Raw genomic sequence first — 14,967 nt, 5'->3', positions numbered from 1 at the left:
CTGAGGCCCGCACGCTACCCATTAATTGCTGCGGGAGGTTTGCATATGGGCCGGCTGGGGAGTGCTAACGGGCTGCCGGATCAGTGTGTGTGTGTGTGTGTGTGTGTGTGTGTGTGTGGAGGACAGGTGTGCCTTCATCAGTGCGCTGGCAGCTGTGATTTCGGTGGCTCTGTGTGATGGGGTGTCGGGGTACAGGTGGGACAGACGGATCGGCAGAAGATGCGTGGCACGCCGGGGTCTCTGGCCCGAGCTGGCTGATCTGAGGGGGGCGCAGGTGACTCTTCAGACGGAGAGAATGAAGCGGAGATGAGTGCCTCCACCCTGATTAAAATCCCCAACTCTGCTGATGATGGAATCTCAGCTTTTGGAAAGTTCTCCTTCATCTCCGGGCTGGGATCACCCTGCTGGCACCCCAAACACGGCAAACACCAGCAGCCTCCGCAGCACATACCAGCAACGGAGATATTTAACATTAACAATGTCTGAAGCTCTTTAGGCTACAAGACAACGGAACTGATGACCATTAAAAAAAAAAAAGCAAATAGAACCTCACCTGTCTGGATCACAGACAAAATAGAAATTGGTTCCGCTCTACTGTTCTACCATATGTTGTAAACTTCATACAATCAACACTTTGCCTGATTTGTAAAACTTTACAGCAAGCCACCTGCCACCATAGCAACAAGACCTAAGTCTTCTTCCAATCAGATTTGTGGTGAACTAGTAAAACTTCCAATATTCCTATTTTCCAGCACATTGTGTGTGATAATAAGGGAAGTAAAAAAAAAAAACACATTATATTTTTTATGACATTATTTTTTGTGATAATGAATTGATGAAAACACAATATTTCATCATGGTGTGCATGATGGCTTTCAATCAATTAACAATTAATTAATCAATTCACTAAATTGATTCATTAATCGCACATTTTGTGATTACTATAATGCATATTATAGTATGACAGAGAAAGAGCCTTCAGTGGAAATTACTGTGGTTTCTCAGTAGTTCAAAAACCATGAATCGTAAGGTACAATAAATATATTTTAAAAAATATAAAATATTTTCCTCTGGTCATGCCATGGCCGCACCCTTTTTCTGTCTTCTCTATGCTCCCATAGATTTTATCACATAAAGTATTAAAAATATTTTGATAGACCCTGTATTGTAATCATCGGATTCTTACCAATGTAAATCCCTCATAATAATGACATTGTTGGTTATTAAAGGGACCATGTGAGCAGTAGGTTGTAGTAACTGTGGTAAATAACAATCAATTACACACTCACACAGAATCCACACTAACAACAAAATGCTTGCCTCTCCTCCATTGACGTACTCCATCACAAAGCATAGCCGGTCTTTAGTCTGGAATGAATACTTCAAAGACTGAAATCACAAAGAGAAAAAACACGCAGGCTTACACATGCACACACACACACGTGAACTTATGTTCACACACTCAAAATGTTTTTTTTCCTTTCTTCTCCAAAACCTCAGGAGGAAATGGGTGATAACTAAGTTGAAACGGTTGTTGAAAGGGAGTGTGTGTGTGTGTGTGTGTATGTGTGCACGTGCATATCATGTGTGGCTATCGTCTTGAAATGTGCTCCATAATTGTTTTGCTAAAGCTGGTGTGTGTCTTGTGCGGCGCACAACAGCATCTGGACTGCCAGGAAAATTACCTCTCTGTGGTGACTTCCAAACAGATGCAGTGCTGCTAATTTATTACAGTTTATTCACCGCACTGTAATTAGTCTCCGGGGTGGGGTGTGTGTGGGGTGGGGTGTTGGTTCCTACAGACCGGCCACTTTCTGGATGTGTGGTGCCGTTTGACAATCTGTCAGACTAACCGTAAGGAATGGGTGCCTAGTGTTTTTCAGTACCCGGCTTTCGGTGAGCGTGTGGGCAACTTCATCCTGCCGAGGGAAAAGCCGGAACTTTTAGCCACAATGAAAAAATAACATCAATGGGACGAGACCGAGATGTAACATCTTACCTTTGCTATAATAACCTCCTTCTTCAGAATCTTCATTGCATAATATTTTCCACTGGCCTTTTCTCGGACCAGAATGACTTTCCCAAAAGTGCCTTTTCCAAGTAGCTTTAAATAGTCAAAGTCATTCATTGTCTGCGAAGAGAAGAAAAACTGGGTTAGTGGATAAATCGATGCGTTGGCAGATTTCCCTCAGCAGCATGTCTGAAAGGTGAACAGGCTATCCGCAATTCTGGCCTCACTTCATTACCTACCAGTGAAGTTTAGAATAGAGTTTAAGATCTTGCAATTTTTTTTTAAGCTCTTAATGGGTCAGCACTTCAGTACCTCTGTGACCTTCTCCACATATACAGTCCAGCAGGACGACTTCGATCATCTGATCAGCTGGTCTTGACCACCCCTAGGACTAGGCTAAAGACTCGTGGAGCTGTGGAACAACCTTCCCTGGCATGTTAAATCTGTTCCCACTCTAGAGGTTTTTAAGAAAAGGTTAAAAACTCACCATTTCTCTGCAGCTTATTTTATGTTCTAAATGTTTTGTGCTTACAACAACATTTATTTCTTATATAGCCCAAAATCACATACAGTATGTCTCAATGGGCTTTGACAAGCCCTACAGTTGACACCCCCCACACTTGACCCTTCTGCACACAAGGAAAAACTCCACACACAAAAAAAACTCTAGGAGAGAGAAAAAAAGAAAGGAAGAAATGTCGGGAAGGAGTGATACAGAGAGGGACCCCCTTCTAGGGTAGAGTGAGCCTGCAAATGGTGTCAGTGCAGGGTTGGGGATGACTTACTTTGTTCTTAGCTTTCCATTTTATGTACACATTACCTTGTACAGCACCTTGGTCAACTGGTTGTTTAAAGGTGCTCTATAAATAAACTGAACTTGAACCTGAACAGGCTGGACAGTATGAATTGCACTGGGCCTTGATAGACTGAACTGCATTTATCTGGATTGTTGACTTTGACCCTGACCTTGCGTTTGTAATGGCTAGTGGAGGTGTCCATCTCCTCCTCGCACATGTTGTCGAGCTGAGAGGTGGGGTTGCACTGGATCCGCTCCTCCTCCTGTCTTTGGAGTTTGTCTGCCACCATTTGTATGGCCTCCGTCCACTCATCCCTGTGAACAACACGCACAAACAAACAAAAAAACATGACAACTCATCAACTGAACAATCTGATTGTGGATACGAAGTGATTGTCATTGTGAAGCACTGCAGCATAGCATAACCCATCCCCTGAGGGAGCAGTGGGCAGCCATGAAAGGCGCCTGGGGAGCAGTGTGTGGGGACACTTTGCCCAGTGGTATCTTGTTGGTTCAGGATTTGAACCTTGAAAGAACGGACAACTTGTGAACTTGTGGAAGGGACATGGGGGCTCACAGATGCATGTGATGCACAGTGCAGCTTGTAGATGAGACTGCCAATTAAAGTAACCATGATGACGAATGAGGTCTGGTCAGATCATGTGTGTCATTTACCTCTGAAAGTGGTTGTCAGAGGTTCGGGAAAAGCCACATCATGTCCTACATCCATGTGTAGGTAACAATTATCACCAACCTTGTTCAGAAATGATTTAAGGAACATGACAAAAACGTTCAACTTGACAAAACGACCTCAATTCTATTGAGTATATGTTGGGTGTGCTGACCCATGGAAGCCATGGAAGCTTCTACTTGCAACTTAGAGGTCCATGCCATGTGGGAGTCCATCCCTCAAAGAACCAGAACTCTCTGAGCAGGAGGTGGTTTTAATGATGTGGCAGACCATGTCACAAGTTTTGAATAATGTCACTCTTGAATAATACATTATTGTCTCTACCTTAAAACCCATCATATTAAGAACAGAGCATTATATTACATCAGACACATGGGAAAGCTGCTTCTACGGGCTCTTATCTCAAAGTCTATTTAAAATGATGAGACTTTGGTTGTTATGAATATGGCAAAGGGATAAAATGTCCTCTCCTTTGAATGTGAGCCTATAATGACTGTCTGGATAATTGATGAGAAAAGCCTTTCTGAGGCAGCTGAAACCTACACAGGGCAATGGGATGTGACTGGGAATTCGGCCCCGCCCAGTTTTCATGTGTCTGGCCTTATAACATCTGTTGTGTAAAGCCAGCGTGGCGTGGAGATTTGTGACCACATGTAGGCATTTAATGATGATGAATGACAGTCTTGTCCTTGCTGTGCTGGGCTACTGGTCGGCCCTGCCAACTCCCCATCAACACTCGTAGCTTTACTTGTCGTATTTGTGCCGGTATTATCACAGTTTTTTCTGATGATTTACAGACTAGAAAACCTCCCTATAAAACACTGGTGGTCTGAGGGACTTTGTATAGCTTACTTTGGATAAAATAAATGTTTCCAGATAAAAATCATCTCTATAATGGTGACGTCACCATAGCTCCAGCCCATGAGTTTCTACAACACTGAATCGAGTCACATTCAGAAGTTTGCGGCCATTATGGGGTATCAGGGACAACCAGGAAAAGGAGAACAGGAGTCTGGTGAGGAACTTTGTGCCACCCCAGCCACCAGCAGCTCAGTACCTCAAATAACAATGAACTAGTTATAGATTTCAGGAGGTCCACATCAAGTCCATGACCAGTTCAGATCAAGGGAGAGGGGGGTGGAGGTAGTTCTACCAGACTGTGGTTGACAGCGTCCTCTGAACAAACTGCTGGCCATTATGGATAATTTCAGGTACCCTCTGCACACTGTCATAAATAACCAGAGGAGCTTGTTTAGTGACAGGATGCTTCTCCCCATGACTAGAACCAACAGATGTACAAACCTTTTTGTCCCACATCAAATCTAACTCCTCGCTTCTTAAATCACACAAAATCACTAAGAAAAAAATAAATAGTGGTGGACATGTCTCCTGCACTGTATGCCAGTTTACTGCTGCTAGAAAATACATTTCTTGGAGACACCATCCCGAGGGATTAATAAAGTTCTACATAACAACAGACAATTCAGTCACCAATTCACCTAGTGTACATGCCTTTAATATTGTGGGAGGAAACCGGAGACCCTGGTGGAAACCCACCAACACAGGGAGAGCAGGCATGCACACGCATGTTCCAAGCCAGAATTCCACCTCACAAACCTTGGAAGTGTGAGGCCACATCAGAGGGGAAATTATTTGTTATCCTGCTATATAATAAAAAGGCGTGGCTTCAATTGGGAATTAAGTGATTTGCAGCCTTGCTGTCTGGTAATTCTGTCAGGTAATGGAATCATGATGATTTTTACAGAAAACTAAGCGAGATGTGACATTTATGACGAGTAACCAGCATTAATAAAACAACCTTTAACTTTGAGAATCGAAACAAATCTTTTCTTGTCCTTGTTACCGTTGTCAAAGTTCAGTAAAAGCGTAAAAGCTCAAACAGTAAAATACATGAATATATCAGTGAGCAGGCTCAAATATCTTTCATTTTGCAAGTATAAGCTTTCATAAATGTAGCATTATTTTTCATTCTTCTACGTGAAAAACATATATGGACGGGTTAAATAGTTTATTTGATGGTTTGAGTCTGAGAAGTCAAAATAAGCTGCCCAGTCTACACCCTGCACACACGCTCTTTGTTTTGTACAACAGAATGACACACAAAGCAGACACGCTGTACACAACCCTCTCAAGGTCATGGAGAAGACGGAGTTTTTTTTCTTCTTTTCTTTCCATTTTTAAGTATAATGAGCTTTTTTGCTAATGAGAGATAATGGGCCTGACTACAGTCGGGCTCAGCGCCAGCCTCTCCCACCTCCTCTCTCTTCTCACAGAGGCCTGCCACTTCTGGGCAGACGCCAGCTGAGTGTGAGCTTCATTCAGCACGGTGTGTGTGTGAATGTGTGTACTGTATATCCAGATACGACTGGATTTTTCATTACATTTTGACTATCACACACACACACACACACGCAACACACACAAAACAGAAGTGATTAGGCAGCAGCTCCCAGTGCTCCAGAACTTTCCTCACCCAGCAACAGAACCTGAAACGGGATCAGAGGAGAAGCACACTCCCTGGAGAAGGACACTGTGTCAGGGTTTCTGCAGATCTTCAAAAAAGTTGAAAATTAAAGCCTTTAATATCATTAAAAATGACTAGTAATCCTTAAATCCAGAGTTAAAGGTCTTAAAAATACTGCAGATCCAATAAACGTATTTACTGATAACCTCTAGATAAGATGTGTTTTGTATTTTTTTGTATGAGATTACAATTAGCGGAATTGCCTATAGATGTACATGGCTAAATTCTGGACGTGTGGACGTGTTCTGATATCTGATTATCTGCGGGGCTAACTGCTGTTCTTCCATTTCCGGTGCTCAGCCAAATAAATACAGATTTCTCATTAATTTTCACAGAGGTTTATACGAATGCCGAAGTTCATATTCATATTATGCACATTTTACAAGTCATATGTGTGACGTAAACAACAGCTCAGGTGGGAATGGATGTTAAAAATGCAACAGATACAAATTTGTATCAGCACCTAAAACATCAAGTTTATATCCAACAGTTCCAATATATACCATGATATGTAATAAATCTTTCTTAAAATGTAACTTTTTATTAAATCTTATTGATTTATTTATTTTTGTTGAGCTGCAGCATTGGGATGACTTAGTGATTCATAATTTTGTGTGATTTTTTTTATTTTTATTGATAGGCAAGCAAATGCCATTTATTATATCATGATATTGATGTCAATAATCGCAATATGACTTTTGTGCCCGAATTGTGAAGCCGTGAAATATGAAACTAAAAATATTGCAGTTACACCCTTGTGGCTTGCTACAGGTAATATGAGTCTGGTAATATTGACAAAGGCTAAAAAAAAACAAAACATTTAAAGGGAAATATTTGAAATAATAATATATTACTTTAGATCACATATAACTAATTGTCACGGACATTTGGCATGGTGAGGCAGGGGATCGGAAATGATGACAAGACTTGGCGAAGAAGGTCGCATTCGCACGACGTCACGAAACAGGGGTTTAATTTGTGATGACAGAGGAGACATCCGGTAACTGGCGAACAAGTAACACTTATCAATGACCCAATGGCGAACAGACACGAACAGGGCAGCTTTATACATCAGACACAGGTGAACACGATTAGGAAACATTACACATAACTAACGTGAAATCTGGATCTGGAGTAGCCCCTTCCGGACTGGATCATGACACTAATACTGTGTTTTAGAGAATCATCTGGCCCACACCATTGGAGAAACCCCGATGAAGGGTCTTAAACTGAATGAAAGTGGCCTTTAAAAGGTCTTTAAAAAAAGGTCTTAAAAGTCTTAAATTTGGCTTCCTTAAACCTGCAGAAAACCTGCTCTGTGTGTGTGTGTGTGTGTGTGTGTGTGTGTGTGCGCGCGCACCCAATCTCCCAGTCAGAGCTGAACAGGTGGTGTGTTGTGTATTGGGGTTATCTGTCTGGACAAACAGACCTGAACTGAAGGCAGACCTGCAAGAACCTACAAAATAATAATGTGGCAATAGCAGCTTCATTACAGTCATGGTCAAACATTTTGAGAATTACACAAATACTGGTTTTCACAAAGTTTGCTGTTGGTTGTTTCTGTGGTGTACTGAAGTACAATTACAAGTTTCAAAGGCTTTTATTGACAATTACATCAAGTTTAGGAATTTGCAGTATTGACCCTTTTTTCCAAGACCTCAGCAATTCGCCCTCTAATGCTGTCTATCAACTTCTGGGCCAAATCCATTCCTTCATAATCAGTGCTTTGAGTTTGTCAGAATTTGTGGGTTTTTGTTTGTCCACCCGCCTCTTGTGGATTGCCCACAAGTTCTCAGTTGGATTAAGGTCCGGGACTTTCCTGGCCCAAAATGTTTTGTTCCCAAAGCCACTTAGTTATCACTTATGCTGTAAAAGGCAATGTTCTTCACCAAACTTGGATGGTTGGGAGAAGTTGCTGTCGGAGGACGTTTTGGTACAATTCTTGGCTGTGTTCTTATGCAAATTGTGAGTGAGCCCACTCCCTTGGATGAGAAGCAGCCCACACATGAATGGTCTCAGGATGATTTACTGTTGGCATGAGACAGGACTGATGGTAGCGTCACCTATTCATTTCATTCATTTCCTTTACAGCATTTATCAGACGGCCTTATCCAGAGCGACAATCAGTAGTTACAGGGACAGTCCCCCCCCTGGAGCAACTTGCTCAGGGACACAATGGTAGTAAGTGGGATTTGAACCTGGGTCTTCTGGTTCATAGGCGAGTGTGTTACCAACTAGGCTACTACCACCACCTTTTCTTCTCCAGACAATCATATTTCCAGATGCCCCAAACAAAAGGGGCTTCATCACAGAAAATGACTTTACCCCAGTCCCCAGCAATCCAATCCCTGTACTTTTTGTAGAATATCAGTCTGTCCTTGATGTTTCTCTTGGAGTGAAGTGACTTCTTTGCTGCTCTTCTTGACCTCCAAAAGTCTTTGCCTCACTGTGTGTGCAGTGCACTAACACCGGCCTGCTGTACTTCCTGAGCAAGCTCTGCACTTGTGGCACCCTGATACCGCAGTTGAATCATCTTTAGAAGACAGTCCTGCCGCTTGCTGGAATTTCTTGGCTCCCTGAAGCCTTCTTCACAGCACTTGATCCTCTCTTGTTTTTTGATGATCTGATAAATTGATGATTGAGGTGCGATCTTAGTAGCAGCAATATACTTGCCTGTGAAGCCCCTTTTATGCAACGTAATGATGATGGCACGTGTTTCCTTGCAGGTAACCATGGTTAACAGAGGAAGAAGAAAATAATCGCCCTCCTTTTAAAGCAGTCAGCATGACAGAATGATCTCCAGCCTTGTGCTCCTCAACACTCTCACTAATGAGAGGATCACTGAAATGATCTCAGCAAGGTCATTTTGTGGCAGGGTTGAAGTTCAGTGGATTAAGTTCATTTTCATGGCAAAGAGGGACTGCAAGTCACCTGATCACTCTACATAACATTCTGGAGTATATGCATATTGGCAATAATAAGAACGGAAGCAGCAAACCTTGTGAAAACCAGTCACTCTCAAGAATTTCGGCCACGACTGTAGACATCTGTGTGTGTGTGTGTGTGTGTGTGTGTGTGTGTGTGTGTGTGTGTGTGTGTGTGTGTGTGGCTTGGCATATTCCATTTATTTTCAGCTCTGTAAGCTCATGTGAATGAGCGACATACAGAATGCAGCCAAGAAAAGTACTGACAGCACACCTTTCTTCTGGCGTGTCCACATGGAAGGTCCTCTCTATTACGGTTGTCCATTGTAGACATCTGATGATGAATGTGTTGGGCTTTGGTCGTTCTGTCTTCATCAACTGGCATTCTAAAGAGGAACAGATTAAAACAATCAAAGTACAGTTACATATGGACAAATCTCAGCACTGTTAATAACATAACAATTATAATAATAACCTGATTACTTCATTGTTGCATTAATCATTTTTTTTCCACAGATCTCCAGGTCTATTTAATTCAATATGTACTGAACAATAAACAGAAGCTGATTCCTAAGGTTTAAAGGGGTGAATAAAATTAGTGATTACACAATTATTAATATCTGCTGTGAAAGTGACTTCAGGCAGGCAGGGGTACACTGGGCTACAGCGAGATGAAAGAGCTGCAGAGGTGAACAAAAAAACCCTGCGGTGGAACCACATCCCGAGGCAACAGCTGTTTCCTTGCCGTTAAAAGAAAGGGAGTCGATGGCGCGCGGGTCGCTGACGTATCGCATGTCACGCAGAATGGGGAGAAGTTCTCCAGCACACTCCATTGTCACCGCAGATACTGGGGACAATGCCCAGACGACAGGTGAAACACAACACTGGCCACTGCCAGCTCGTAATTAGGGCCCTCATCTGGGCGATGAACGGCGGGAGGGACTAAATTTAGCCACGAAGGTTAATGACGACACCGCTAGGGTCATTCGCATGGGTGAGCCCACCAACCCAAACGTGAGATGCTAAAATAAATGAGGTCACTGCCATGGAAAATGTATTTCAGATTTGGATAATTGGTTAAGAGAATAGTTCAGGAAAAGTCAACAAATGTAAAGTGAATGAAATAAGTAAACTTTTAAACAATAAAACTGGGCTGCAACAGGACCCACCTCACAAGAGGGTTCAGCATAAAAATCTGCCTGGAAATGAAAATCTTAGATCCCCATTTAAGCCTGGAATCTACTTGCCTAAACCACCCGGAACCAGACCTTCCAGTAGCCCAGATGTCCCTTTCCGTGATTTCTATTGAGCGGATGTTTTTTAAGGAGGGAGTCGGACAGCCTGGAGGTCCGCAGGCCTGCCCAGAGAGCAGATGCCCGTCCGGCTCGGGCCTGGCTGTGCGCTGGGGCTCCAGTGGCAGGGCTGCCGGTGGCACGCTCAGGCCACGGGGGAAGAGAAGCGGCCATTTCTGTGAAGCACATTAGATCGGCTGCTTCCCAGCACCACCTGGCCTCCCGGCTTTTCTGCAACAGATGTGGCAATTCTCTCCCTCTGCCAAGCAGCCGGAGCTGGATGTATGGGCGCCACAGCCTTTAGATTAAAACCTGGCCCGGCCTCCTGACAGGAGAGGGATAGAGGGAGGAACGGAGGGGCGGGCGAGAGCACCATGTGTCCGAGTGGCAGTGCAGAAGGCCGGACGGACACTCGCTCTTCCATCCATCCAGCCTTCCTCATGGGGTGGCGGTTCTGTTGTGGCACAAGCTGGCTGAACTTGTCACCCCAGCCATCAACGCTGCCACCCACCAGCCCCTGAGATTTGTGTGGCATGTTTCAAAATGTTCAATTCCTATTCTTTAGCGAATGTCATGGAATCCGGTTAATTATTTTCATAATCATCGTCTGGTTTTAGATGATTGAATTCATAAATGTAACGTGAGGAACACTTTCACAAAATACAAAAAAAACAACAACGTAATGTTGTTCTTATGTTCTGAATGCTAATCAATGAGATCTTTTCATCGCTTTCAGTTAATATTCAGCGGAATCCATCTTTCAAAATAGTTACTGTGCTTGAATATCATCACGCTGCTGCTGGTCCCACACTAATTGTTTGGTGGGCCGACCCGTGTTCCGGTCTTCTGTCCGTTCTATTAATCGCGTACGCGGCAGAGACCAGAGACGGATGAGCTGTCCCCCCGTCCAGAGGGGTGGAATGAATCAGGGTGGTTAAAAGCAGCAGAGAGCAGCGAGTACGCAGCATGTTCCACAGGATCAGCGTGCTCCGGACATGCTGTGAGGTCACCGCTAGGTCCTCGAAACCTCCGCCGCAGATGTGTTGGCCCGCGGAATGACTCCCCTCCCCCCCCGATCATAATCACCGCATTTTTTACAAATTCCATGTAAACACCCCAGCGTGGGCAGCGAAACATGTGCCAGCGTGTCAAGCGTCAGCAGCAGCTTAGTAGCTGGCGGCTTACAGCTCAGCTGCCTGGGCAGTTTTGGTGGCAGGCGAATTAAAACCATGTTAGATTTATGTTGCCCACATAATTACCAGAAAATGCCTGAATCAATTAAACAGATTAAAGAGATATTATTATTATTATTATTATTATTATTTGGGACTATTAGAATCTTGCAGTAAGAACGTATTCCCAGCAGGATAGTAAGACCACATGGCCTAGGAGATGCATCGTATAAAAACACATTCAACACATTCATTCAGCAAATCTGGTTCAATATCAAAACCAGCCTCCCCAAGGCTGGGATCTACTTAATGTTCTTTTATAATGAAAAGGATAAAGCCATCACTTTTTATTGCTCTTTACTAATTACAGTTAGTAACGGGGGAACGTGTGGTCTGTAAAGCCGCTTTGAGGCGAGTAAGTAGACTGCTCACTTGCAACTGAGAAGTTGTTGAGAGGGTACGGGATATCTGCATCCTGCGGCTTTTCCTTGTACCCAATGAAGGAGCCATCAGTCTTCAGCAGAAAGTAGCGTGGCCTCCAGTTTTTTATGTATTCGCCTGAGTAGAAAGAAAGAAGGAATTAACATAAACATTTCAGTCAACAAATAACTATGTGAACAAAAGGGACATTTAAATAAAGTCCAAGGTGCTAAATGTATTTCTACATCCATAAGCACAGCATTTAATGTGATTCAGACGTTAATAAAATTCGTTCCATTTCATGTGAATGCAGTGTGAAATAAGTTGACCTCAATTGACCATTTTTAAATGCTGTTTCCAGTATTGGGGTACATCACTTCTGTCTCCGGCACTAACGTTGTACACATTGTTCAGAAATAGCTTTGAATTATATTCAAAAACCTTTATTTATCCCAGAGGGCTGGAGATGCAGGATATCCCACAAGATCTGTCATTTCTGGAGATGTTATGGCCCAACTGTCTAGCCAGAACATTTTGGTGCATGTCAGATTTGCTCAGATGCCCATTAACTTCAAAAAGAAAATGTTCTCTTTCATATCCCACCCACTGCCATTAATACTTAATACTATTTGCGATAGTACAGGGTACTATCCACACTACATAAAGAAATTAATTCATAAATAAATAGATAACAGTAAATAAATAAATAAATAAATAAATGGTGTTTTAATGGTTTTGAGCAAAACAAAAATAAAAGCACTCCTCGCTTCTCATGCCACTGAAGTGAAAAATATATGCTGATTGAGAAATTAGCTGTATTTGGGCCTGAAAAGTTCGATCCGAAACACTTCCAGACGGTGCTCTGTTGTCTTTGGTCCATTTTGCTATGCCACAAGTGTAAAGTTGTGGCCTTTGTCCTGGTTTACCTTCTATTTCACCCTAACAAACATAACATAAGTAGAATTAGTAATGGTAGTAGCCTAGTGGGTAACACACTTGCCTATGAACCAGAAGACTACAGAGTCACAGGTTCAAATCCCACTTACTACCATTGTGTCCCTGAGCAAGACACTTAACCCTAAGTTGCTCCAGGGGGACTGTCCCTGTAACTACTGATTGTAAGTCGCTCTGGATAAGAGCATCTGATAAATGCCATAAATGTAAATGTAAATAACATCACACGTAAAAATGAGAAGATATGTTATTCATTTATTCAGATGGAAATCCTGTAGACAGGATGAACATTTGTTGAAGTGGCCTCTTGTGCCAAGGCGTGTTTGTCAGTGTAGCTTATCATGCAAAATAGTCAATAATTATAAAATAATAACATTATATTTAAAGACAAAAAAAAAAAAACGCTCAATATGTCCAGTCTTCGAGAACCAAATAAAACGTTCTTATTAGTGCACCATCACTTTGAAATTAGGACCCTTTTCTTATTCCAGGATTAAATTGTTTACACTTTTGATATAAGTGACTGCACCCATGAGGTCTGCCACACACACGCACCACCGATAACCAAAAACATGTTTACATCTCTGGTCCAGATTTGGAACCTAACATCATCTGTGCAGGCATGATGGCAGTAAAAACACCAGCCGCCGACCACCCGTCCACCCGGTCCGGCCACAGGAAAGCCTCTGGCCGCGTTTTTTTTTTTTTAGTATCAGGAGAGCAGCCCTGGTACTTTAACCCCCTCAGCTTCTGGAGGGCACAACAAAAAACAACATCTGTTGAACAGCTGGTGGCAGCGTATTACCATACAAAACTTCTGGCGCGACAGACTGCGCCATCACACCAACAGCAGGATTAGCAGGGAGTCGACACAGCCGAGCCTTCCGTCCCCTCCTGCCCCATACACACACACACACACACACACACACCGCTACTACACAGGCCATTACATGACCACACTCCTGACACGAGGCTCAACTATGATGTTTCAAGCAGTGATATTGAAACAGGTTTCTGAAATACAGATAATGCTAATTGAAGTGAAGTGATTGTCGCTGTGAAACACTGCAGCACAGCGCACAATGCACACAACACTTCCGAAACGCACAACACTTCCGAAACGCATGAAATGATCCCTGAAAGTATAATTTTCACGTACCTGAAAACTGTACTCATAAAAAGTAGAATTAAGAGCTCTGGATGGGTGTGTTTACAGATCAGTGTGTAATGGCCTAGTGAGTCACCTATGAAACAACAGAAGGCCACATTTTTACAAAAGACTGGTTTTTAATGACTGCATAAAAGTGCATAAAAGTCCCAGGTTCAAACCCCACTTACTACCATTGTGTTCCTGAGCAAGACACTGAACCCCCGAGTGTCTCCAGGGGGACTGTCCCTGTAAATACTGATTGAAAGGCGCTCTGATAAATGCTGTAAATGTAAAAAAAATGTTTGCAAACACAAGAAGGCGAGAAAAGGGCCTTTAAGACGTTTAAGACAAGTCATCTCCTTAATTCATCTTCAAGGAGCCTCCACTTGGGGTAATTATCTACATAATGCCCCAACAGCTTGAGCAAACACAGAAATGATGGCGCTTAGGGGACAGGGGGACATTTCTGGATGAAGCAACATAGACGTCGGTCGCTCGGTGCAGGCCCTCCCCGAACGTGCAGGTGTAAAGAACGGTTGGTGATGCTTGCTGCCCATCGTTTGATATGCAGAGGAATTACTCACTTGCAGCCCAATTCCAAATCTGGCCGTTTTCATTTCATTTTTTTATTAAGATGGACAATCTGGAACCTGAAACGCACAGGAAAGCCTGAAAAGCCTCAAATGTGTCGCGTCTCGTTCTAAACTGCGGGTAATTAGCCGCCGCTAGAACTGACACGCGAGCCATGGTGACAGCTCTGATCACTTTTTTTCCACCAGTGGAGAAAATAAACAACATGTTCTATTTGTAACATCCACTTAAAGCATAATGACACCAGCTTTTCTTAATTAACACATCAGAGAAAAACACCTGCTCATGTTAATTTGAGGAGACGGAGGTCTTCGCCGCTACGCCTCTGTGAGGCAGTGGAATCGTGGGTAGGAGGGAGGGAGCAGCTGAACAGTGGCAGCCGTCTTCCTGCAGAAAAAAAGGGAGCGAGTGGAAGAACCTT

The 14,967-nt window shown here is 43.1% G+C and overlaps 1 protein-coding gene across 3 annotated transcripts in view; it reads right to left on the bottom strand.

Moving 5' to 3' along the window:
• The window catches only part of akt3a (v-akt murine thymoma viral oncogene homolog 3a), a 76,080-nt gene that overhangs the window by 11,038 nt on the left and 50,075 nt on the right, over positions 1-14,967 (bottom strand). For all 3 annotated transcript variants that reach the window (XM_028990182.1, XM_028990183.1, XM_028990181.1), the window contains 6 exons: positions 11,864-11,989; positions 9,242-9,353; positions 2,978-3,122; positions 2,000-2,131; positions 1,854-1,919; positions 1,321-1,389 (listed from right to left, as the gene is read on the bottom strand). In XM_028990182.1, the coding sequence (XP_028846015.1) occupies positions 1,321-1,389; positions 1,854-1,919; positions 2,000-2,131; positions 2,978-3,122; positions 9,242-9,353; positions 11,864-11,989 (650 nt within the window). The remainder of the gene's footprint in view (positions 1-1,320; positions 1,390-1,853; positions 1,920-1,999; positions 2,132-2,977; positions 3,123-9,241; positions 9,354-11,863; positions 11,990-14,967) is intronic.

This window comes from Denticeps clupeoides, chromosome 8 (assembly GCF_900700375.1).
Source record: "Denticeps clupeoides chromosome 8, fDenClu1.1, whole genome shotgun sequence".
Taxonomy (NCBI): domain Eukaryota; kingdom Metazoa; phylum Chordata; class Actinopteri; order Clupeiformes; family Denticipitidae; genus Denticeps; species Denticeps clupeoides.
Note: the sequence above shows the minus strand (reverse complement) of the source record. Positions and strands in the feature narration are given on the sequence as shown.